Raw genomic sequence first — 25,875 nt, forward strand, 5'->3', positions numbered from 1 at the left:
TCATTGTGAGGAGGACAAGATGTAATTTCATTATATATTAATTTATAATTTATCTATTTATAAAAAGACTAAATTAAAAAAAATATTTTTGAGAGGGCTAAATCCCTACTTACCCCTTTTCATATTCACCTTTAACTGCAATGATATCGTCGTATGAACTACCCTTCACCGTGAGGTCCCTTTTTAACAAATAAAATCTTGGGACTCCCCTTCTCTCCAAGAACCATCACATTATTAGCATGACACCTTAATGACTTGTGTGATATTTCTTGCATCAAAAAGAAAGATATCATTCTCAATAACTTGAAGGTATTACTTTTATTGGGGATTGAGATTTTGCCCATTACTACCTAGGAGCGATAAGGTGGAAGGTGGTTCACAAATAATATCGAAAGTCATAGTGGTTCTCACAAAATAGTATCATATTTACATTCATTCTCTTTAAATGTTAGAGGCATGATTCAAATTTTGATGTGTTAAGGCATCACCCATAGGAATCACCCTTCACAGTCTTAATTGTTTAAAAAATTTAAATGTAAATTATGTCATTAGTCATTAAATTATGAGTAAATTTTTATTTTGGTCACTTAATTAAAAAAAGTTACAAGTTGGTTATTGAACCATTTAAAAGTTTTCATTTAAGTCACTACGCTATTAAAATCAATGTCATATGGTTTTCTCTGTTCCAATCAAAAGTTCTCTCTCCACTTCTCTTCTACAATTCATTTTTTCATGAAACAACTTTAGACGTCATGAATCTGCGAATTAACATTCAAGCAATTTTTTTCTCCGTCTCCGACACTGACCATCTGATCGACTTGGATCTAAAGTATGTTGGTCATTGATCCACTGTACCAGTTATCGAATCATCACTTAAAGCTCACTGGTGGAACTAAAAAAAAAACTTAATAACCTAGTAACTTAAATAAAAACTTTTGAATAATTTAGTAACTTAAATAAAAAAATTTTAATAGCTTAATGACCAAATTGTAACTTTTTTTTAATTAAGTGGCCAAAACAAAAATTTACCCATAATTTAGTGCTTAATGGTTTAGTTTATCCGAAAATTAATGATATGATATTCTCCAAATAAATTTGGAAGAATATATTAAATACTCGTTAATAAAATCACACAACAAGATCATGAACTGAATCGGGTTTTGTATTCGGTAACTAACTTGACCCATAAGATTGTAGCAGGTTGAGCCCAGTCTTTTTGGATCGGATCCGGGTCCCGGTATTGATGTTTGGTAAATGAGAAAAAAGGACTGAACAAGAGAGAGAAAAAGAAGGAATTGGGAGAGAGAGAGAGAAGAGACGAACTCTCTCTGTAGCTGCTGCTCTTTCTTTGCTGTAAGGGAAGGCCTAAAATCTCTTCACACTTCCGTAAGATTATTTCATTTTTTTTTAATTTTACCCCCTTTTTGCCCCTCTCTTAATTCTCTCTATTTTAGTTCCAGAGAACTCTCCTTGATCTCATAATGTAATTCAAATTCTTCATTTCGTGCACTTTCCATCTTTATTTTCCCTTAATTTCCCCCATTTTGCATATTTAGAAGCTTTTTTTGGATAAGATTTAGTTCAAATTCAGCGGCTTTGGGTTTTTTTAATTCAAAATTAGGGCTTTTTCTTCCGGGGTTTTGGTAACCTTTTACGGTTCAACTTCTAAAGGCTTGATTTTAAAGGGAATCATTGCTTCTTTGGGTGTTTTTGGTTAGTGGGTATTTGCTGAGATAGCTTGGAATTTGCTTTGTTGTGAATGTTTTAGATTTTGGTGGATATTTGATATTTTTCCGGTGATGTCTATGAATGGCAATAATCCCCCGAAGAACCTTGGGGCATCTTCGTCGCCCTTTGGTAATGCGGGGATGGTGCCTCCTCCTATGCCTGGAAACCCTGCATTTTCACAAGCTCAACTCAGCGCTGGTTTTCAAGCTCAGTATCAGCTATCCCAAGCTCAAGCACTTGCTCAGGCTCAGTCGAAAGCTCAAGCTCAAGCTCATGCCCAACTCCAAGCACAGTTACAAGCTCAAGGTTTGTCCCTTAACCAGGCTCAGAATGCTGGCTTTGGGACATTAGGTTCGTCTTCACCCTCCATGTCTACTTCTGGCAGTGCAAGTGCAAAGAGAATCCTTCAAAGGCCCCCCATGCGCCCTCCTGGTGTTCCTATGATGAACACAATGTCACCTTTGAGAACAATGGAACTTACAGCCGCTGCACGTAGAAAGAAGCAGAAGCTTCCTGAGAAACAACTACAGGATAGAGTGGCAGCAATTCTTCCTGAATCTGCTTTGTATACCCAGCTTCTTGAGTTTGAGGCACGTGTTGATGCTGCATTAGCTAGGAAAAAAGTTGACATCCAGGAAGCACTTAAGAACCCACCTTGTGTTCAGAAAACTCTTCGAATATATGTTTTCAACACATTTGCTAATCAGATTAAGACAATTCCGCAGAAGCCTAATGCAGAGCCTCCTACATGGACCCTTAAGATTATTGGGAGAATCCTGGAAGATGGAGTAGATCCAGATCAACCTGGATTTGTTCAAAGAACAAACCCTTTATACCCGAAGTTTTCATCTTTCTTCAAGAGAGTGACAATTTCATTGGACCAAAAACTATATCCAGATAATCATATCATTATATGGGAGCATGCTCGATCACCGACACCTAATGAAGGTTTTGAGGTGAAGAGAAAAGGGGATAAGGAGTTCACTGTGAACATACGGCTGGAAATGAATTATGTACCTGAGAAATTTAAGCTTTCTTCTGCTTTAATGGAAGTCCTTGGTATTGAAGTTGATACGCGCCCCAGAATTATTGCTGCAATTTGGCATTATGTGAAGGCTAGAAAACTTCAGAGCCCAAATGATCCGACTTCCTTTAATTGTGACGCACAACTTCATAAAGTTTTTGGGGAAGAAAAAGTAAAATTTACCATGGTTCCACTGAAGATATCACAGCATTTGTCTCGACCACCACCCATACATTTGGAGCATAAGGTCAAGCTTTCGGGGAATAGTCCTGTTGGGAATGTATGCTATGATGTCTTAGTTGATTTGCCCTTCCCCATACAGAGGGAATTGTCTGCTCTTTTGTCAAATGCAGAGAAGAGCAAAGAGATCGAGACCTGTGATGAAGCAATATGTGCTGCCATAAGGAAAATTCATGAGCACCGTAGAAGGCGTGCCTTCTTTCTAGGTTTCAGTCAATCACCAGTGGAGTTTATTAATGCTTTAATTGAGTCTCAGAGCCTGGATGTGAAACTGGTAGCTGGGGAAGCTAGTCGAAGTTCTGAAAAAGAGCGACGATCAGATTTTTTTAACCAACCATGGTAAGCTCATTTTTCTGTTTATTCTTGTTTAAGATTTAATTTACTTGTAAAATATTTGACTGAATTTTTAGTATTTGAGACAAATTTGTTTGCTGCAGTCTGAGTAGCTCAATCTTTTGTATATATTATACATGCTTGGATTGGGTTACACTCGCATGGTTTCTCTGAATTAATTTTTAGAAAACCTTTTGATAACAATGATGGTGGTAATACTATTTGTGAAGGATTAAGATTAATCAAGCTTCTGTTTCGGTGATTCTAACAGGGTTGAAGATGCTGTTGTCCGTTATTTGAATCGCAAGCCAGCTGCCGGAAGTGATGCACCAGGAAGCATATGAATCATAATTTTGAAACTTAAATTGGTGCCTGGTACGTTCTTTCATTGATCCATTCCATTTAATTGAAATAGATGTGCACTGTTGTTGGATGACTATTGAGAGGGATGTAGGAAAGGAAGTAGAATGTTTAGTCATAATTATCATTAAACTTCATTTAAAAAAAAGGGGTAGAATTTAGCAAGATAGTAATTTTTATTTTGTTCAAAATTGTAATTTATATATGGTAGATTCATGGTTGCTTTCTTGGTTTGACTTGAATGCTTCTTTTTGGTTTACGAATGTAGATTGACCATCGGAAATGCTCAATTTTTGTTATATCGGATTGATTACTCGAGAACAATGTTTCTTTTAATCAAATTTACACTTTGATGCAAATATTTTACTTAGGCATAAGTCAACAATATTGGTTCTGACAACAGCATGAAATTAGCAACACCAGAGGGCAATCATAGTCGCATATTTCGCGTAATATGAAATCATGCAATATAGAAAAGGAACTGTGTTGCAAAGCTTTCAACAACTCTATCTTGTTCCCTCAAAGAACTCACTAAATTAAAGCCAGAGGATACTGTTTTGAACAAAACCAAATGGTAAAAGAGAGTTTGCTTCACATTTCAGGTTGCTAGCCAAGTTATTTAACTGTTCCATTCGGGTTCGTTTTACATATTTGAGTGGCCAATGCGGACATGAACTCTGTGCCATGAAGTATTAAGAATCCCTCTTAGGTTCCAAATATCTTGCACCTTTTCAGGTTGCACATTTGCAGCTGAATCTACCTGTAAACATCAGTGAAAAACTGGTATCAATACAACGAGAGGGCAACAGGATGCAACAGTTGCAACCATTGGCTAAAAGGGTGAAAATGACTCAGAAAGAGGGATAGGCTGTGTACCGCTTTGGCAATAATCTCAGTGCTCTGTGGGATATCAACTGTTAGCTCAAAAAGCACCCATGCCCATTTGTCATTGCTTATGCCATCTGCTATGTAAGGGATACCAGTTTTCTGAAACCTAGTGGCTTCCATCCATGTTTTTCCGCCATCAATAGATACATCTACGCGTTCAATTCCACAGCCACCTCCTGATACTGCATATCCACTAATTCTTACCTGCATGACAAGGAAGTTGCTTTTATCAAATTTATCCGGATCAAAATACTCAAGTCTACCATACAAGTCAACTAAACTTGAAGATAAGTGCAATTATATCTGTATTTACATACAGACGACCTTTATAAAGCCATGAATGCAAAGAGAACGAACCATTCCCGGTTTTATCGACTGCATATCTTCCAAAGAACAAATCACGGACTGTCAACCAGCAAAGAAACCAATATTAAAACGAAAGAACTAAATGCAGGTTTGTCGTTGGAGTTATACAGTTTAATGGAAAACTTGAAGCAAATAAACATACAATTTAACATGTAAGAGTAAACTAATCTAAGCAAAATCTTGTAAACACCTGAACTGGAAAATCCATTTGTGGCTTCCTGGTATTCCAATTGATGTTACCCCAATCCACCGATGGTGGAAACATCTTGTAGTCCTTTTGCATGAAAAATCCCTACAAGGTTGTAAATGGAAACCGATCAGAGGGCAATGCGGAAACGATAAATCAAGTTTAACACGAAGCAGAAACATCCTTCAACCTGGCATTCTTCTGCTATTATATTGATAGAATCCAGCCACTTGACGGAACGAGCACCTATAACACCTGGTACAATTACTCTCAACGGGTAACCATGATCCCTGTTGAGAGGCTTTGGCAAAGATGGCAAGATAATAGTTCATTTTTTATATTTTTATAAAAGATGCAACCATTTTAGCATACTTGTTGAGTTCAGTTTGATTTCTGGTTTTCCCGAGTGTGGGAAAGAATATGATCATAAGATAGAAGTTGCTTACTTCTCCATTCATCTCATATGCAAGTAAAACATCTGCTTCAGGGTTTGTGGCCTGACTAAGTGGAATCGATGCCTTGTATGGACCTCCGTTTTCCTCCTACATTTTTTTTAAAGAGAAAAATATAAAGTGATGTTCTCGTATCGACAGAAGCTGCCATTGAATTGCAGGAAAAAGTTGACAATGAATTCCAAGAGGCCAAAGTTACCACCTCACACTTATCAACGCTCACAAATTCAATGTGTTTTCCTCCACTCTGAGTGCAACTTGTCAACTTCGGAACCCCAATAAGTTCAAGAATATCAGCCAATTTGGCACCACCCCAGACAGCTGAAAGGTCATAAGGACGATAAAAGACCGACTATAATCGAGCATATATGAAATAACATGAAGTGTGATCATGAATACCAAAATCACAGAACATACAAGAAAACATTCATAGATTTTGGGATAATTCTGTATATGCATTTCTCTAGCACAAGCACATACAAATGAAATATAAGATCGACAAACTCATTGCAAGTTCGAGATAGATAAAACACACCGTTTCCAATAGCCGAAACATCCCAGCCAACTCCTTTCACTTTTCTGGTAATGCTCATGGCAGTCCTCCTATTACCTGCACACTGAATAAAAATATTAAAGCCAAATCAGTGAAATAAATGCAACCATCACAGTGCTACATAGACCAACAACAATCTGGGGAGCAAATGGCACCTGTAAAGTGGCAGTGACATTGTATTTTGGTAGCATCCTGTTAGTGATCAAAATATTTTCATTTTATTGTTTGAAAATCTGACCTAGTGAATACACAACATTGATGCAATCAGCAATGCTATCGGTATCACTCACCTGATATCTCTGAAATAAAGCTTTTTCGGAGTTTCAATTAAACCGCTTATATCGACACAATATCTGCTTTTCGAAAAGGAATGCTTAAACTCAGTAATAATCCCCAAAACAAGTAACCAAACAAGTGGTAGCATGGAGCAAGGGAAAAGTACATAACCTCTCTATGTCATCAACTAGAGGGATTGGTCCATGATTTCTCTTGAAAAACAACTCCACCGGAGTCACATAAGAGGAAACTAAAGCCGAACGCGGTGGCTCAGCATTAAAAGGCTCCTGCGCCAAAGATGCCAATGGTTTACTTGATGAAACTCCAATCAATGAATAACATAACCTACAAAATCATGTTTTCATGTAGCAATGGGAATATAAAGCAGGAAAAAAGGCATTCCGTTTGGATTAAAGGATGCATTTTGGACCATGCTCAACTCAATTCAATGGGCAAAGAAACAACTTCAATTAGTTTTGACTTTTAATGAATAGAGCTTGAATCAACATGCCTCTATTCATGTTGGTTAAACTTGTTTGTGTTCAATTAATTTTTCTTTAAAAATTTCAAATTTATGTTTGTTATAGTTCTTTTAAATTTCATGAACATTAAAGAGAAAATTTTGACAAACATTAAACAGACATCATAAACATATGATTGGACATATTCACAAACAATTAAAACTCTGTTCATGAATAATAAACAAGAGAATCATAAATAAATATATTTATTAGATATAAAATAATACAGCATTTATAATATAAATAAATGAATTGAACATGTCTTATATGTATTCGAGTTTATAGCCTCAAAATCTTCACACGCCTTGATAGAAGAAAAAAACAAGATTGATCATATGATTGGATCCTAACATCCCAAGTAAAAATGGAAAATGAAATTGAATGTTGAACAGCACAAAAGAAAAACTAGCCTTGGCGTTGATATGAAGACAAGGATGGCGGGACGGTTCTTGTGAATAATCAGAAGGACCACTTAATCCTGGCATTTTCACTACCTATGAAGAAGACTTTCTCTTAAAGTGCTTGCTGGCTTTTTATAGTGTAGTTTCCAAAAATGCTTTGGTGATGACGACCAATCATCCACCGGCAATCATCACCAAATTGGACCCACTTCAACAATGAAGATATAATCTTTGAGCTTTGATTAATAATAAAAAAAAAGATCAAACCCATACAAATTGTGGTTTTGCTCATGGAATCCATAGAAAGGAAGGAACGCCCCCTGTTTTTGTGAATGCAAATCTTTTGGTTAAAAGACAAGAGATTGTTTCCATGTTTAAATATGTTGATCATAAATGTGATGATTACAATTGGCAATTATAAGGAAAAAAAAGAGGCGTGGGGAATCTTGATGCTTGATTCTGGGTAGAAACCCCTCTCATTTCATCCATTTTGCATAGATTCAAGATGTGATACGTTGCATATATTTTAATTAATTTATGATATTTTTACTTTTGTTTTGATTTTTCAAATGCTTTAAATTGTTGGATGGGGTTTATTTTTTAATTTTTATCTTATACATACTAGTGATGGATCGAAGTAGGCCTGTTAGGTTATTCGTCCAGACTCAAAGGTCCATTTGTAATTTGAGAAGATTTTGATAAAAATATTAAGCTCGAAAAATGGGTTTCGGCAAAAAAACTAAGCCCATTTAAAATAAGGGTCAGTTTTGAACTTAAACATCTAAAGCCTGAGCTTGGCCTCGCTCGACCCGCTTTAAGTTTATAATACTTTATATTATTATGTTATTTTTATATATTATGTAATTTAGAACACATTAACAAAAACCTATATTAAATATATAATACTACTTTAATGTAAATTAAAAAAATGTTGATTAAATAATTTTTTTTAAAAATTGTTAAATATTAAAATAAAACAATATAAATATTTTTTTTAAATAAAAAATAATAAAGATGGACCTAAAATGGGTTTGGATTAGTATTTTATAAATATGGACAGTTTTAGACAAAATTTTAAGACCTAAATTGTGAACTGGACTAGACTTGAATAAGTATAAAATATATTAATATCATACTTAGACTTGACCGGCTATTTAAAAAAAAAGAATAAGTGAAAATTATAAATCTGCATAGCATGCTTATGTAGGGGTGTTCATTCGGTTAACCGACCCGAAATTACTATAACCGAATTAACCGACCTTCCAAAAATTTTAACCGTTAACCGAACCAATTTTTTTTTTAAAAAATTTAACCGAACCGAAATTTTTTCGGTTAATAAGGTCGGTTAACCGAATTAACCGAAAATTATGTATTTTTTATTTTTGGTTAAAAATTACCCGAATTACCCGAATTACCCGAATTAACCGAATTACCGAAAAATACCCGAATTTTTTTTATTTTTTATTTTTAAAATTTAAAAAATTTATAAATTATTAAAGTAAATTGGGTTTTAGACTTTAGTAAATTGGGTTGTCTTTTAGTTTTAGTTTTATTGGATTGGGTAATTGGGTAAACTTTAGTTTTAGTTTTATTGGGTTGGGTAATTGAGTTTGGGTTGGGTTGGATAATTTTATTTATTAATTTTTTCGGTTAACCGAAAAATTTCGGTTAACCGACTGGTTTCGAACCGAATTAACCGTTAACCGAAAAATCATAAAAAAATTAACCGACCCCCGACCGAAAAAATTCGGTTAACCGACCGATTAACCGAATTCGGTCGGTTAACCGAATTTTTTCGATTTTACCCGAATTATGCACACCCCTATGCTTATGTGTGTTAAATTTATCTTAGTTAACTAAAAAAGGTGTTAAGTCACCATACTGACTAAAAAAAAGTAATCTAAAATAATTAGTGACCAAAATGTCAGCTATATAGTTTACCCTTATTTCAATAAAACTGTTTTCCATTTGTATTCCCTTTTTCTTTAGCCAATTCGACCTTCTTTACTTCGACTGGCGCATGATCTTATATTGCTGGTAGAGCCTGGTTGGTTGTGCATTTGCCATTTCCCAACACATACCTCAAAAGCTTGTGTCTTACGTCTTACGCCTGAGATTTATTCATCATTCAGCTCCTTAACTTCCAATGTTGTCGTATGGGAAACGTATAATATACTCTCGCAGCGTCTCTTCCTGATAATGGGTAATTGACATTAGGCTTGCCGAGGTTCTTGAGGCGACTTTGCAGCTAAATGCGCCATGCAATTTTTACTCAACTAGTCATTATTCACGATTGATCCTGGTGCCAGCAAATACCAACATTGTCTAGCAGGACCTTTGAGTGTAGTTGGGAAGATACAACACTGGATGGGATCAAGAACATTCTTGAGATTGTGAAAAGCTTTGAAATGGTTCAAATGGTCCGCATGATCAATAGAGCCATCATAAACTTCTGATGGTAGTTTGACATTAGTCGGCACCGGGATTTGTCGAATAACAAGGGATAGCGAGTTATGAGTATTGTCCAACCACTTTCTAGTTGGCTATTTCAAATTCTTCAACTCCTACTTCAATGCCACAACCTACTCTGCAAGATCAATTGCATTATGTTGGTAACATTTTCTTCTACACTCTGACAAAGGATGAAACGCGCTTTGGGTTGATTACTTGTATGGAGGCTCTATGGTTGAAGCCAAGCTTTCATCAGGACGTGTAATGGTTCTTTATTAATTGATCCTTTTAGATCTGAAGAAGTTGTTCTAGTTGCCTTTGTGTTCTGTCTAGAGCCTTTTATTGTGCTTTGAATGCATTAGACAAGAACTGAAACTGTGACGTGCACCGGGAATGAGGATCGGGCTCTGTGAACCCAAGGGTGTAGCACTAGTCGTTGAAGACTACAAAAATATCCGCCGTAGGCTGTTGATGTCCAGCGATCTGGATGTGACTAATAGAGTGCTCAATCTGGGGATCACATGATTAGTTGTAGCTTAAGAAGGTCGTTCAACATTAGTCTGCGCATTAGTCATGATTGGCGAATGGATTTGGTGATGAGGATTGGCGGTTATGGTGCTATATTCGTTGCTAGGTCATATCTAACTAGTGAAGAACATTGTCGGAATTCTTGAGCAGACGTATATGGCGAGGGATGTGTGGCTGAGGTCATTCTGGCATTTCCAATAATTATTAGCTTGGGAGGAGGATTGGTAGTCAAGATAATCACGAGTGATTGAAAAACAACTGAAAACAAATTTGTCTGAAGTGATTACCTCAACTCAAGTTTTTTTGTGTATAGGTGTTGGTTTGGCTAAGTTGTTCAGCAAGAGAATCGATGGCTTCTATTCAAGTTCCTACAATACCAATTGTTTGTCAATTTTTGAGGACTAGGTTGTGTTGAACATGGACTGTAAAGCAACAAAGGAGCAACTTGGTGCATTTTGTTTATTTTGTTTATTTTGTTTATTTGTAATGATAGCTATAATTGAAACAAGTTGATATGCAACTTGATTTCATAATAATAGCTAATATGCTTTCATAATGATAGCTATAATGCTTTCATCTTTTTAATTATTAATTGGCAAGTTGCCAAATTTAGTGGAAATTGTTAGGTAAACATTCCACTTTTGTAACTCTATATTTTGAAATGAAATGAAAATGGTATTATCATTCGGTTTCAATCAAACATATTTTTTTTTGCTTGTTAACCGAGAGCTTATGCTCTTGATGCTTTGTGTTTTTCTGCTTGCTGTTTGAAGAGCTTATGCTCTTAGTGTTTCATTGTTTGGTTGTTGCTGCCATTTTATCCAACAAATGGTAATCAGAGCATCCTATCTTTGAGGACCTTTGTGGTTTTGTTTTAGTTTTCAAAACAAAGTCAGTTTTGCTTCTGCAAAATCAGTTTCAGCAACATGAGCTTTGCACCTCCTCCACCACCAATTTTTGCTGGAGAAAACTACCACATTTGGATAGTTAAAATGAAAACCTACCTTCAAGCACTTGATTTGTGGAGTGCAGTTGAAAATGATGTCGAGCCACTACCATTGAGAGCAAATCCAACCATTGCTCAGATCAAGCAACATGGTGAGGAGCGAGCCAAGAAGCATAAAGCCATGGCCTGCCTACAGAATGGAGTGTCTGATGTAATTTTTACTCGCATCATGGCCTGTGACTCACCCAAACAAGCTTGGGACAAGCTGAAAGAGGAGTTCATGGGATCAGACAAGACAAGGCAGCAACAAGTAATTAATCTTAGAAGGGAGTTTGAAAATTTGAAGATGAAGAAGTCAGAAACTATCAAGCAATATTCTGATAAGATTATGGCTACTGTCAATAATATTAGACTCCTTGGAGAAGATTTCAGTGACAGCAGGGTTGTTGAGAAGGTTATTACCACCTTACCTGAAAGGTTTGAGTCAAAAATCTCCTCATTGGAGGACTCGAGAGATCTCACAACCATTTCTTTATCTGAGTTGGTTAACTCACTTTATGCACTTGAGCAGAGAAGAGCAAGTAGGCAGGAGGAAAGTCCTGAAGGTGCTTTTCAAGCAAAGGTCAGAGAAGGCTCCAGCTCAAGTCAGAAAGCTAAGAAGCCTTGGTTTGAAAAGAGGGAAAGATCAAAGAAAGATGTCGGTAGAAGGAGGTTTCCACCATGCGTTCACTGCAAGAAGACTAACCATTTGGAGAAGTATTGCTGGAACAAACCAGACATCCAATGCAAGAGCTGCAAGCAGTATGGTCATCATGAAAAGATTTGTAGAAATCAAGAAAAGTCACAAACTCTGCCAGTACAAGCCAAGACTGCTGAAGATCTTCAAGCTCAGGAGGAGCATGTCTTCACTGCCTCATGTTCTACAACCACAAGCAAATCCAAATGCAGTTGGCTTGTGGATAGTGGCTGCTCACATCACATGGCATCAAATGAGAGCCTGTTCAAGGATCTTGACAGGAGTTTTGCTTCAAAGGTCAGAATAGGCAATGGGAATCTGATTGAAGCTAAAGGCAGAGGTGATGTTGTGATCAACACTAGTTCAGGTAACAAGGTTATTTCAGATGTGCTTTATGTACCTGAAATAGATCAAAATCTACTTAGTGTAGGTCAGCTGGTTAAGAAAGGCTACTCTCTAGTTTTCAAGAATGATTCTTGTGTTATTAATGATATTCTTGGTAGAGAAGTTGTTTCAGCACCCATGGCAGATAGGTGTTTTATGTTGGATGTGAGCCAACTTGAGAGAAGAGCCTATACAAGTTCAGTTGACAATGCTGATCTGTGGCATAGAAGATTTGGCCATGTCAATTTCAGGTCACTCAATTTGCTGCACAAGATGAGTTTGACAGAGGACATGATTAAGGTTGATGCAAATGAGTCTGTTTGTGAAGTATGTCAGCTTGGTAAACAGGCCAGGTTGCCTTTTCCAGTAAACCAAGTATGGAGGGCTCGAGAAAGACTTGAATTGGTACACTCAGATGTCTGTGGACCAATGAAGACTCCTTCACTGAATGGCAGTAAGTATTTTATACTGTTTATTGATGATCTGACCAGATTTTGCTGGGTTTATTTCATGAAACAAAAGTCAGAAGTGTTTGAAGTTTTTGGAAAGTTCAAGGCATTGGCAGAAAATCAAAAAGGCTGCAGGATTAAGGCCTTGAGGACAGACAATGGTTCTGAATACTTGTCTGAAAGATTTCAGAAGCTATGTGAGCAGGCTGGGATTCATCATCAATTGACCACAGTGTATACTCCTCAGCAAAATGGAGTATGTGAAAGGAAGAACAGAACAGTGATGAACATGACCAGGTGTTTGTTGTTTCAAAGCAAGCTTCCAAACATTTTTTGGGCTGAAGGTGTCAACACCTCAGTGTACCTGCTCAATAGGCTGCCAACACATGCTTTAAATGATAAAACTCCTTTTGAAGCATGGTATGATCTTAAACCAACAGTTTCCCATTTAAAAGTGTTTGGTTGCATGTGTTTTGTACTTGTCCCTGCAGAAAGAAGAACCAAGCTTGAGAAGAGATCAGTTCCTGGTATATTTGTTGGCTATAGTAGCTGCAAGAAGGGCTACAGAGTATTTGATCCTTCAACCAAGAAGATTTTGGTAAGCAGGGATGTCAAATTCGATGAAGGAAGGTTTTGGAGTCTAGATGGCTCTAACACAAGTCAGTTTGAAGAAGAGCAGATTGACAACAATCTGGAATTGGCAGAAAATGAAGTCAGTAATGCCAATGTAGATGATACTCCTGTGAGAGGGACCAGGTCTATTACTGATATCTACCAAAGATGCAATGTGGCCATTGTTGAGCCTTCAAGCTATGAAGAAGCTGCAAGAAGCAAGAGCTGGAAGAAGGCTATGGAGGCTGAAATCGACATGATCCATAAGAATGACACTTGGGATCTGGTAGACAGACCTGATCAGAAGAAGGTCATAGGTGTCAAATGGGTTTTCAGGACCAAATTCAATGCTGATGGCTCTTTGAACAAGCACAAGGCAAGGTTTGTGGTTAAAGGGTACAATCAACAGTTTGGCATTGATTTTGAGGAGACATTTGCTCCAGTAGCAAGGCTGGACACCATAAAGCTCCTGTTTGCTTTGGCTGCACAGAAACAGTGGAAGGTCCATCAGCTTGATGTCAAGTCAGCTTTCCTGAATGGCTTCCTTAAAGAGGAGATTTATGTTGAACAGCCTGATGGATTTAAAGTCCAAGGAAAGGAGGACAAGGTTTACAAGCTGAAGAAGGCACTCTATGGACTAAAACAGGCTCCTCGAGCCTGGTATGACAGGATAGATGCTTACCTGTCTAAGCTCAATTTCGAGAAAAGTTTGAGTGAGCCAACTTTGTTTATAAAGAAGTCCAAAGATGAGACTTTGTTGATTGTCTCAATATATGTAGATGATCTATTAGTGACTGGAAGCAGGGTCGATTTGATTCAGGAGTTCAAGAAGAATATGCAAGACATGTTTGACATGACAGACTTGGGAATCATGACTTACTTCCTTGGTATGGAAGTGGACCAGTCTGATCAAGGCATTTTTATCAGCCAGCATGCATTTGCCTTGAAAATTCTCACTAAGTTTCATATGGAAAACAGCAAACCAGTGAGCACACCATTAGCTGTGGGAGAGAAACTAAGCAGCTTTGGAAATGAAGATAAGGTAGATGAAAAGGAGTATAGAAGCCTGATTGGATGTTTACTTTACTTGACAGCAACCAGACCTGACCTTATGCATTCAGTTAGTCTACTGTCTAGATTCATGCACAGCTGCAATACAACTCATTTGAAAGCAGCAAAGAGAATACTCAGGTATGTCAAAGGTACTTTGAAGTTTGGTGTAATGTTCAAGAAAGGAAGTGAGCTGAAATTAACTGGCTACTCAGATAGTGACTGGGGTGGATCAGTTGATGATATGAGAAGTACTTCAGGCTACTTCTTTACACTTGGTTTGGGAGTTTTCAGTTGGAGTTCAAAGAAGCAACAAACTGTTGCTCAGTCTACTGCTGAAGCCGAATACATAGCAGCAGCTGCAGCAGTGAATCAAGCCATTTGGCTTAGGAAGTTGCTATGTGATTTGAATGAAGAACAGCTCGAGCCTACTGAAATTTTGGTGGATAACCAGTCAGCAGTTGCCATCTCTAAAAATCCTGTTTTTCATGGCAAAACCAAACATTTTAAGCTCAAGTTTTACTTTGTTCGAGAAGTTGTCCAATCCAAAGAAGTGAGTCTAATACATTGCAGCTCACAAGATCAATTGGCTAACATTTTGACAAAGCCTCTTGGCACAATCAGGTTTGAATTTCTAAGGAAATCAATTGGTGTTTGTTGCCTACAGTCCAAGGAGGAGTGTTGAACATGGACTGTAAAGCAACAAAGGAGCAACTTGGTGCATTTTGTTTATTTTGTTTATTTTTAATATTTGTAATGATAGCTATAATTGAAACAAGTTGATATGCAACTTGGTTTCATAATAATAGCTAATATGCTTTCATAATGATAGCTATAATGCTTTTATCTTTTTAATTATTAATTGGCAAGTTGCCAAATTTAGTGGAAATTGTTAGGTAAACATTCCACTTTTGTAACTCTATATTTTGAAATGAAATGAAAATGGTATTATCATTCGGTTTCAATCAAACATATTTTTTTTTTGCTTGTTAACCGAGAGCTTATGCTCTTGATGCTTTGTGTTTTTCTGCTTGCTGTTTGAAGAGCTTATGCTCTTAGTGTTTCATTGTTTGGTTGTTGCTGCCATTTTATCCAACAGGTTGAGATGATGGTTAGTAAGCTATGGCAATAAGCAAAAAGGAGAACAAGTTAAATGGGTATCGGAGTTTTATCTCTAAAGGATCTTCCAATACTTAAGTTATCATGGTTATAAGTAATAGAGTGTGTGCTTTATTGAAAATTTGCAATTCGGGCAAGTAATGTTGAGCTGGAAATGGATAGCGTAGCCGCGTGAGTCTGATTATGCTTATAGCGCCTTAGCAAGGGCCTTAGGAGGCTGCTGCAACTGGAATGGGAAGTAAACAGTGGCCTGTTTAGAAATACAATTGATGAGGCAGAGGTGAATTTTTTTAAAAAAAATTTGGAGTTAAAATTAAATTATATATTTTTATGATAATAAAAATATAATTTTTTTATTTTAATAGTCTATATTTTTATAATTTTTAGAAAATTAAATAATTTTTCATTATAATTTTATTATTAATAATTTAAAATTTTATAAATTATGAAGGAATTAAACTAAAAAGGGAGTCCTGACTTCACCCCTGGAAGTAAGAGTTCGGCATGTTTACAGGGAAGGTAACAGGGCGCTGGCGAGTATTGCTTTCACAAGACGGATGGGAATTCATGTTTTCTCGAGGCCACAGAATGAGGTTCTCCCTATGCTCCATGCAGATCTTAATGGTGTTAGAAATTTAAGAATGGTTATGCATTAACTGTTTGTAGTCTCATCTTATATTATAAAAAAATTCGGTATACTAATCGATAGAGACGTCATACACTAAAATCCGCTGTACAGTCCACAACATTAATTCTCAGACCAATAGAGGAGCAAGGTATTGCAATTTTGATTTACTTGGAAAAATACCCCTCCAATTTCTCATTTACAAAGGGTCACTAGAAAATAAATAAATATCAATTATAAATACCAATTGCCATGGGATCCATTGACTTTGAACTTGCTCTCATGGAGGACCCCATCCATGAAAGAAGGGTTCTATCGTGCATAGAACTTGACTATCTTTGTCTTTAAAATATTAGCAATGTTAGAATATATAATATGCCACAATTCCTTTTTATGTTTGACTTTCTTAAATGTGAACTGGCCAGCTCGACTTCGACTAATGACTACATGGATCCACCATTGCAGCAACTCGTAGGACTTTTAATTTGATAATCAATTAAACTCCAAGTCAACTCCTTCACATATATATAGTCAGCTTAATGACTTCCTCTTCTTCTATCTCAATCCAAAACATGCAGCACCCTCTATTATTTTCCATTTTCTTCCTCTTTTTCCTCCTTGGATTTGCATCTGCAGGTAAACAAAGCTCCATTTTCTTTATTTTTCCCCTTCTTTGGCTTTGCATATAATTGTTTCAAGTGTAAGACATTCACTTTATTCACAGATTATCTTCAGAATTCCGACTTTGAGTCGCCACCAAAGAACTTGACCGGAAACAGCAGTGTCCCGTTTGTGTTGCTGAATGAAAACAACACGATCCCAGGATGGACATTCCAAGGGACAGTTCAGTATGTAACAGCTGGTCGAATCATGGCGTTGCCAGATAATGGACATGCCATACAATTGGGTCAAGATGCCAAAATCAACCAGACTTTCCAAGCCAACGGCGATTACATGGAATATATACTTACATTTACTTTAGCTCCAGGTGGTCAGAATTGTTCAGCCAATGCTAATATAACAGTGTCAGGACCAGACAACCAGGGAATCTTCTCTTTCAGGCAGAATTATGGGAAGCAAGCATGGCAGAGCTGTGGCCTGTACCTAGGCCTTAGCGGTCAGGACGAAACTGTTAACCTCGTCTTTGAAAGCCAAGCAGTTGAATCCGATGATAATTCCACATGTTGGCCGGTCATCGACTCATTACTTGTCAAAGCAGTAGAAAATCTGGTTCAAGGCAAAGGTACTAACAATTGCTCATAATATTCAGATGGAATCCGTAATATGATAAGCAGGGTATGTCGAAGATTTTTTCCAATATCTTCCCTAACAGCTTTGTATATTTTTATTGGACACAGATAACCTACTGCTGAATGGAGGATTCGAATTTGGCCCAGATTTCTTAAGTAACTCCACCGAAGGGATTCTACTTGATTCCGCATCAAGTCCAGTTCAATCGCCATTAAGTCAATGGTCTGTGGTTGGGACAATCAAATATATAGACTCCAAGCACTTTTTTGTGCCCCATGGCAATGCTGCAGTGGAGATTGTATCAGGTGTTTCAGCTGGCATACATACCGAAGTAACACTTGCAAAAGGTTCTGCATATAATCTGGAGTTCACACTAGGAGATGCTAACAATGCCTGTGAAGGAGATTTTATCGTAGAAGTTCGAGCCGGATCAGTAGCTCAGAATTTTACAATAAGAAGTGATGGGACAGGATCAGCAGAGAAATCTTCAATCAAGTTCGTGGTAGATTCAAATGCTACAACTCCAATCAGTTTTTCAAGCTTCACAACAAGTCAGACAAAAGACGGTATTTTTTGCGGTCCAGTGGTTGACGATGTAGTCTTGCTCTCGCTCTCTTCCAATAGCCTGAGAATCGTAATCAACCCCAACATTTTGATTTCTCTGTTATTGCTCATAGTGATTCTATGGTAATGCGCTCTAGTATATGCAATTCTTTAGCTACGTAGTTGAGCAAGGCCTTTTTGTTGACATCAAAATTCTGTTTATTCAAGTGTATTAGAAACCCTTTGATTTTTTAGAAGTGATTTATATTTGGGTTTTTATCTTATAGATTAGAACATTGAAGTAAATGGGGTTGGGATGGGTTGAAGAGTAATTATTGGTGCAAACGCACCGTTTAAAGATTAAGTGAATACTATAAATCGGCATACATATTTTAGTCAGTTAAAAATATGTCACTTTACCATTTCATTAAGAATTAACGGACGAGTGACTAAAAAATAATCTAAAAATATTTTCAAAACGAAAATTTATACATAATTGAGTACCCAACAATATAGTTTACCCTTACTACATTAGAAATCTTTTCCATTTATATTCCCTTTTCCTTTAGCCAATTCGACCTCCTCTGCTTCGACTGTCGCATACCCTTCTCGTTTACTTGGTAGAGTCTACTTGGTTGTGCATCTGTCAGCGCATACCTCAAGGGCCTCTATCTTACGCATGAGATAAACACTTGGATCGCCCATTCATTGTTCAGCTCCTTAACTGCCAACGTTGTTGTATGAAAACATCAGATATACTCCTGTAGCATCTGTTCCTGATTTTGGGTAATCAACATCAAGCTTTGCTAAGATTCTTAAGGTGTGTTTGTAGCTGCCGAAATGCACCATGAAATTTTTGCTCAACTGGTCAAAATTCACGATCAATCCTAGTGCCAACGATTAGCACCATTGTCTAGTAGGTCCTTTGAGTGTAGTTGGGAAAATACGACACTGGATGGATCATGAACATTCCTAAGATAATGAAAAGCCTTGAAATGGTTCAAATGGTCCAGAGGATTGATGAAGCCATCATAAACTTCTGGCGATATTTTGACTTTAGTAGGCACTGATAGTTGTCGAATAACAAGGGATAATGGGTTATGAGTAGCGTCCAACCACTAAAAGTCATTCTGGGTTGGCTATTTTACATTCTTTAACTTCTACTTCAAGGCTACGGCCGGCTCTACAAGATCAACTGCCTTAGTTTGGTAACTTTTTGTTTTACGCTTTGATGGAGGTTGAAGCGCGCTTTGGCTTGATTACTTGTATTGGGGCTCTATGGCTAAACTCGAGCTTTCATCAGGCACAACAGGTTTTGAAGGACATGTAGTGGTTCTTTGTTCATCTATGTGGATTTTAAGGAGCTGTTCTAGTTGTCTTTGTCTTCTGTCTAGAGCCCTTTATTGTGCTTCGAATGCATTAGACAAGAATCGAAATTGTGACGTGCATTGGGAATGAGGATTGGGCTGCTGTGAACCCAAGGGTATAGCATTAGCCATTGACAACTATGAAAATATTTGCTATAGGTTGTTGACGTCCGGCGGTCTGGATGTGACTAATAGAGTGCTCAATCTAGGGATCACATGATTAGTTGCAAATGAAGATGGTTGTCCAAGATTGGTCTACACATTAGTCAAAATTGATGAATTGGTTCGGTGATGAGGACGGTTATGGTGCTATATCCATGGTTAGGTCGTATTCAATTAGTGAAATGCAAAGGATGTGTGTCTGAGGTCATTCTAGCATTTCCAATAATTGTTAGCTTGTGAGGAGGATTGGTAGTCACGATAACCATGAGTGATTGAAAAAAATTGCCTGAAGTGATGACCTTTGACTCAAGGCTTTGCGTACTGGTGTTGATTTGGATAAGTTGTTTAGCAAGAGAATCCAGGGCTTTTGTTCAGGTTCCCACAGATGGTGCCAATTGTTTATGTCAATTTTTGAGGGTTAGGCTGAGATGATGGTTAGTAAGCTACGACAATCTGCAAAAAGGGAAACAGGTCAAAAGGGTATCGAAATTTTATCTTCGAAGCACTCTCCAATACTCAAGTCAGTATGATTATAAGCAATAGAGAGTGTGAAATAAGGTTTGGGATAAAAGGGTGTTTTGTACCTTATTGGTGGTGTGCATGAGCTTTTATAAGCTTTGTGCTCCCTGTTCAAGATTGCCTGGGTAGATGCCCTAAATTTAACAGTTTTGCGTGTAAGCTTTCTTTGCAAATTCAGGGTTACTAGATCCCTTATTCGTTTCGTGCCTACAACTAGAGCTAAAGAAAATCTTCAAGAAAAAAAAAAGGAAAAAAGAGAGAGAATGCTTCGTGAAAGAGCATTTGTGCTTTGTTAGGGAAAGAACTTTAAAGCTTTTGAGGCTTATCTCATTATGTGTATGGGTCACTAGCCTGAGGTGGGCTTTTGTTATTTAGACTAGTTTGCTCGTTTGTATTTGTTTGGATCTAAACTCGAATTTACTTTTTTGGGTTTGAATTTGTAAAATATTAGGTAATAACAAGACATATTCCAAATTTAGTTATCTAATATTATCACAATCTTCGCTTTCTCATGAGTGCAATTCAGTTTCCTTGCATAAACACTGGTACCATTCATGAGAACCTGCTATAGATATGACCATTCTTCATAAAAGCACAATCTACGCGCATTGACTAGTCAAGAATTGGACTGTGGCAACATATAAAAATATCATCTTCCTCTCATTAGATGCCTTTTTCGAAAAAAGTAAAATAAAATAAAATCGTGAGAATGATCTTTACCTTCAAAATAAACAATACCTCATCACCAACACAGTCCAACAATCCTTACCCAAACATCTTTCAGGCAACAACTAAAAAAAAAGCATTCCTCATCGAGAATGAATACCAAATTCCAATCGCTGTAGGATCCTTTGACTTTGAACTTGCTCTCATGGAGGACCCCATCCATGAAAGAAGGGTTTTATTGTGCATAGAATTTGACTGTCTTTGTCTTTAAAATATCAGCAATTTTAGAATATATAACATGCCACAATTCCTTTTTATGTTTCACGTTCTTAAATGTGAACTGGCCAGCTCGACGTCAACTAATGACTACATGGATCCACCATTGCAGCAACTCGTAGGACTTTTAATTTGATAATCAATTAAACTCCAAGTCAACTCCTCCATATATATATAGTCAGTTTAATGACTTCCTCTTCTTCTATCTCAATCCAAAAGATGCAGTACCCTGTATTGTTTTCCATTTTCTTCCACTTTTTCTTCCTTGGATTTGCATCTGCAGGTAAACAAAGCTCCATTTTCTTTATTTTTCCCCTTCTTTGGCTTAGCATATAATTGTTTCAAGTGTAAGACATTCACTTTATTCACAGATTATCTTCAGAATTCCGACTTCGAGTCGCCACCAAAGAACTTGACCAGAAACAGCAATGTCCCATTTGTGTTGCTGAATGAAAACAACACGATCCCAGGATGGACATTCCAAGGGACAGTTCAGTATGTAACAGCTGGTCGAACCATGGCATTGCCAGATAATGGACATGCCATACAACTGGGTCAAGATGCCAAAATCAACCAGACTTTCCAAGCCAACGGCGATTACATGGAATATATACTTACATTTACTTTAGCTCCAGATGATCAGAACTGTTCAGCCAATGCTAATAATAATAGTTTCAGGACCAGACAATCAGGGGATCTTCTCTTTCAAGCAGCATTATGGGAAGCAAGCATGGCAGAGCTATGGCCAGTACCTAGGTCTTGCTGGTCAGGATGAAACCGTTAACCTCGTCTTTGAAAGCCAAGCAGTTGAATCTGATGATAACTCCACATGTTGGCCGGTGATTGACTCATTACTTGTCAAAGCAGTAGAAAAACTGGTTCAAACCAAAGGTACTAACAATTGCTCATAACATTCAGATGGAATCTGGAATATGTTGAAGATTTTTTCCATTATCCTCCCTAACAGCTTTGCATATTTTTGTTGGACACAGATAACCTGTTGCTGAATGGAGGATTCGAATTTGGCCCGGAATTCTTAAGCAACTCCACTGAGGGGATTCTACTTGATTCTGCATTAAGTCCAGTTCAATCACCGTTAAGAAAATGGGCCGTGGTTGGGACAATCAAATATATAAGCTCCAAGCACTTCTTTGTGCCCCATGGCAATGCTGCAGTGGAGATTGTATCAGGTATTTCAGCTGGCATACATAACGAAGTAACACTTGCAGAAGGTTCTGCATATAATCTGGAGTTCACACTAGGAGATGCTAACAATGCCTGTGAAGGAGATTTTATCGTAGAAGTTCGAGCCGGATCAGTAGCTCAGAATTTTACGATAAGAAGTAATGGGACAGGATCAGCAGAGAAATCTTTGATCAAGTTCAAGGCAGGTTCAAGAGCTACTCCAATCAGTTTTTCAAGCTTCACAACAAGTCAGACAAAAGATGGTATCTTTTGCGGTCCTGTGGTTGACAATGTAGTCTTGCTCTCCTCCAATGGCCTGATAATCATAATCAATCCGAACATTTTGATTTCTCTGTTATTGCTCATAGTGATTCTATGGTAATGAGCTCTAGCATATGCAATTCTTTAGCTACTTAGTTGAGCAAGCCTTTTCTTTTGACATCAAAATTCTGTTTTACGAAGTGGATTAGAAACCCTTTGGTGAACTTGCACCAATCTGTAGTGGAAGCAAAGAACCTCAATCCCTGAATGGAATAACAGTTGTTTCTGCCGAAAATTATATGCCAATGCCATATCTATTAAGTTGGGAACAGTGGAAAATTCAGGGCACACCATAGAAAATATTAACCAAGCAAGCATTGTATTTACTACAGGATTTAAAAGAAAAAAAAATTGCTATATTTGCTTTATCCTTTTGGATGACGATATACAGTATTCTGTTCTTTTGAGTATGAAGCATATGTTAAAACAATCTGTATCATAGTTACAAAGATGAACTATATATAATTCTCTTACCATAAATTTAGACTCTAACTAATTGTGGTTCTTTACAGACAAATGTTTTACCACTGCTAGAGATGCTCTGGGCAAAAGCTTCCTCCATTTTCTGTGTTCTTTCTGTCTGGCAAAGTATCTTCTATAAACATAAAGGGAACCAAATCTTGCAAGGCAAAGTCAAAATCTGGAAAAACATCCAAAAGAAAATCCTGATTTAATATAATAAAAAGCATAAGTTGCAATTTGTATGTGTTTATTACTATAGGTCATGTAATAAAATGAAACAAATGCAAGGTAATAGCAATAAAAAAATTGTGAATGGTGAGTTGCAGGCTCTTTGTTATTCAGGAAAAAATAGACTGTACTGTAAAACATAGGAAAGAAAAAGACATGCGGGTAAAATATTCTGAAAAAAACCATGCAACGCATACCTATTAAAGCTATTTTCAACTTTGACTTTCTCAAGGTCCAGACCAGAGCTAAACTTTTTCTACAACGTTCATCTGAGTTGCACGTTTAAGAAGGCTTCTGCATTCATTACTTCTTGACCACTCATCAATCTCACGTGCACGTAGAACAGGCAGAGGATGTGAAAGTTGCCGCGTTTGAGCATTTCTGGACATCATTAGTTAATTAGACACAACCAAAAGGAAAATTCTAGGCCAATTTTTAATGCTTTACCTTATATAGTACCCAACTGGGCTCGAAGAAGCTTTATCATAAGAGCGAGCTTGCTCTAAAAATGCATCCACATTTAGCTGATCAGCCATTGATGGGCAGCCACCAGCTAATTTCATCAAAACAGAGATGACAACCTCTTGTAGGTGCACCACAAAGAAAATCAGATAATGAAATCTCAACTATATAATTGCAGATTGTGTTGGTTCAGAGAATGATATTTCATACCTTGGGATCTTGTGCAACGAGAAGGGCTGCACGATCACAAGTAAGCTCTGCTGCCCTAAGCCAACGGAATAACTGTTCCTCTAAAGTCTGAGCTAGAAAGGCACCAAGTCCTGTGAAAAACAAAAGCATTCAAAGCCATGTTGTTTATTATCTGCAGTAGAACACTATTACAGATATATGCCACAGACTCATAGCCAAAAGCTTGAGTTGTCTAGGGAAAAAATAAATCTTTTGGAGGATAATGTGCCACCAAAGTTTTATACACTACAATAGGAGATCAAAAATGTTAATCCTAGTTCCTGTAAGGACAATCATCCTCAAGATTCTCTTGTTCTTCTCCTCAGTGAACACCACAAGATACATACCAGCCAAGTTGTTTTCTCAATCATATAATGTACTCCACAACAATATATAAAGCCCTCCTCGAAAGGTCAACTGCAACAGACTAAACCAAAAAATCACTTATCCTAAAAGTCCATAGGCTCCTTTGCCTTGTCTGAGATGCTTTCTCGAGTATAATGTGCTCTAGCTAAACTAAAATTGTATCACAGAAGCTAAGTTGCCACAACTGATGGAAAGAACTAAAATCATACCAGGAACAGTATAGGCTCCAAGAGTGAGAAGATTTGCAAAGGTAAGCCACACACCATGATCACATTTGAGATGACCCAACTCATGAGCCAAGACAGCCTATTTCAAAGTTGAAAAGCACTAAATTAATGGTACTTTATCTTTTAAAGCACAGCACTACTATGGAAAATAAAGCACATCTAGTCTGATTTAGACATTTACAATCACATATATGAATATGGAAACATTTTGTCATAGAAAACTAGTGTCTTAAAGGATTCAAGCAGCAGTCAATACACTAAAAGGGAAAACCAAAATGGACAGCGAGTTTAAGTCATTTAGTAAAAGAGAATGAGAAAGGAGTGAAGACCTGCAGTTCGTTTCGTGTCAGAAGCTCCACAAGACTAGTATGAATGACAACAAATGGTTTTTTACCGCTTATAGCTAATGTATAAGCATTTGGAACAGGACTTTGCCGAACATAGAGATCAGGAGATTCAATATTCAATATTCCCGCAGCTTCAATCATCATTTTATGAAGTTCAGGAAGCTGATACAAGAAATTAAAAGACAATAGTTTGAAACAATTTGCGTTGGATACAACTGATCAAAACAACTTTAAACAACAGTCTTCTAAACGTCAAATAACCTGATCTTTCGAAACAAGGACTGAAGTCCCTATATTCTCAAGAAGCATGATTTGCTCTGTGACAGTTCCTGCTACAAAGCATTAAGGGAAAAAAAGCTACTTTAACATTCAACATTTACCATAAATTATAAAAAGGATTTGTTTTGCTCTTTAATTAAAAAAAAGTCCTTTAACTTGTTTTTTTGCTTCCAAAATCCAAATTAGAAAGACACAGTTTCGAAGAACAAAATAAATGGCTTACATGAATTTTCTTCTACATCTTACAATTTCCTCTTTGTCAATGAAATTTAGTTCTGTATTTACTGTCTAATTTTGAATTTTCTAAAAAATATTCAAAACTATCAAATAATAATTAGTAAAAGCAATTACCTAGTAAAGCTCTTCCTAGTTCGTTAAGCCCTGGAATCGCTTTCAGGATCAGCGTATTCTGCAACCAAAAGTTAATAAATAAAATCAAACAAATTGATTAAATTAAATTCTCCAATTAAATTTGCAACATAAATCCCCACCTGTTTATCGAGCGGATGCCGGAAATCATCAGCGTCGAGGTCCCGAAACACAAGAGGAGAAGCTCTGGAGTAAACCGAAACCCTAATTCTTCCATTTCTCCTCTTCTCCGGTCGGAATCCGACAGTTAAAGGAGCGGCGAATCTAGATCCCGTCAGAGCGCCGAAGCTGAAACGGAGCGAAGACGTAAAAGAACAAGGCTTATGAGAAGTGAAACAGAGAGAAGAGAGAACCAAAGAAGCCATTGATTAGACGGAAAACACGCCAA

At 37.1% G+C, this 25,875-nt stretch overlaps 4 protein-coding genes and 1 pseudogene across 10 annotated transcripts; 3 read left to right on the top strand and 2 right to left on the bottom strand.

Moving 5' to 3' along the window:
• The first annotated feature begins 1,223 nt into the window (after positions 1-1,223).
• LOC107926481 (SWI/SNF complex component SNF12 homolog) lies at positions 1,224-3,988 on the top strand. 2 transcript variants are annotated; one of them, XM_016857327.2, is made up of 3 exons: positions 1,224-1,386; positions 1,769-3,331; positions 3,597-3,988. In XM_016857327.2, the coding sequence occupies exons 2-3, from the start codon at positions 1,800-1,802 to the stop codon at positions 3,667-3,669; spliced, it is 1,605 nt and encodes a 534-aa protein (XP_016712816.1). In that variant the 5' UTR covers positions 1,224-1,386; positions 1,769-1,799; the 3' UTR covers positions 3,670-3,988. The 2 variants fall into 2 exon arrangements, with proteins under 2 accessions (XP_016712816.1, XP_016712815.1); XM_016857326.2 differs by having other exon boundaries at positions 1,248-3,331.
• Positions 3,989-4,128: 140 nt separating this feature from the next.
• On the bottom strand, positions 4,129-7,794 carry LOC107926483 (sulfite oxidase). 2 transcript variants are annotated; one of them, XM_041116876.1, is made up of 12 exons: positions 7,339-7,794; positions 6,579-6,694; positions 6,422-6,484; positions 6,287-6,323; positions 6,114-6,195; positions 5,781-5,899; positions 5,573-5,668; positions 5,317-5,427; positions 5,130-5,231; positions 4,898-4,978; positions 4,562-4,777; positions 4,129-4,445 (listed from the first exon to the last, which is right to left on the bottom strand). In XM_041116876.1, the coding sequence occupies exons 1-12, from the start codon at positions 7,411-7,413 to the stop codon at positions 4,329-4,331; spliced, it is 1,215 nt and encodes a 404-aa protein (XP_040972810.1). In that variant the 5' UTR covers positions 7,414-7,794; the 3' UTR covers positions 4,129-4,328. The 2 variants fall into 2 exon arrangements, with proteins under 2 accessions (XP_040972810.1, XP_040972811.1); XM_041116877.1 differs by having other exon boundaries at positions 4,931-4,978; positions 7,339-7,789.
• Positions 7,795-14,774: 6,980 nt separating this feature from the next.
• On the top strand, positions 14,775-18,302 carry LOC107937088 (uncharacterized). 3 transcript variants are annotated; one of them, XM_041116878.1, is made up of 5 exons: positions 14,775-15,884; positions 16,056-16,197; positions 16,655-16,865; positions 16,954-17,472; positions 17,588-18,302. In XM_041116878.1, the coding sequence occupies exons 3-5, from the start codon at positions 16,769-16,771 to the stop codon at positions 18,169-18,171; spliced, it is 1,200 nt and encodes a 399-aa protein (XP_040972812.1). In that variant the 5' UTR covers positions 14,775-15,884; positions 16,056-16,197; positions 16,655-16,768; the 3' UTR covers positions 18,172-18,302. The 3 variants fall into 3 exon arrangements, with proteins under 3 accessions (XP_040972812.1, XP_016725394.2, XP_040972813.1); XM_016869905.2 differs by having other exon boundaries at positions 16,056-16,865; XM_041116879.1 differs by having other exon boundaries at positions 16,119-16,865.
• Positions 18,303-21,029: 2,727 nt separating this feature from the next.
• On the top strand, positions 21,030-22,926 carry LOC107937107 (uncharacterized; annotated as a pseudogene).
• LOC107937119 (protease HtpX homolog) lies at positions 22,854-25,852 on the bottom strand. Of its 3 annotated transcripts, none has more exons than XM_016869940.2 (9): positions 25,610-25,852; positions 25,470-25,527; positions 25,101-25,168; positions 24,822-25,001; positions 24,475-24,571; positions 23,882-23,991; positions 23,657-23,790; positions 23,407-23,590; positions 22,854-23,159 (listed from the first exon to the last, which is right to left on the bottom strand). In XM_016869940.2, the coding sequence occupies exons 1-8, from the start codon at positions 25,850-25,852 to the stop codon at positions 23,455-23,457; spliced, it is 1,026 nt and encodes a 341-aa protein (XP_016725429.1). In that variant the 3' UTR covers positions 22,854-23,159; positions 23,407-23,454. The 3 variants fall into 3 exon arrangements, 2 of the variants coding, with proteins under 2 accessions (XP_016725429.1, XP_016725428.1); XM_016869939.2 differs by having other exon boundaries at positions 25,101-25,171; XR_005929979.1 differs by lacking the exon at positions 22,854-23,159 and having other exon boundaries at positions 23,448-23,590; positions 23,657-23,792; positions 25,101-25,171.
• Positions 25,853-25,875: the final 23 nt, after the last annotated feature.

The sequence above is a fragment of the Gossypium hirsutum genome, chromosome A07 (genome assembly GCF_007990345.1).
Source record: "Gossypium hirsutum isolate 1008001.06 chromosome A07, Gossypium_hirsutum_v2.1, whole genome shotgun sequence".
NCBI lineage: Eukaryota > Viridiplantae > Streptophyta > Magnoliopsida > Malvales > Malvaceae > Gossypium > Gossypium hirsutum.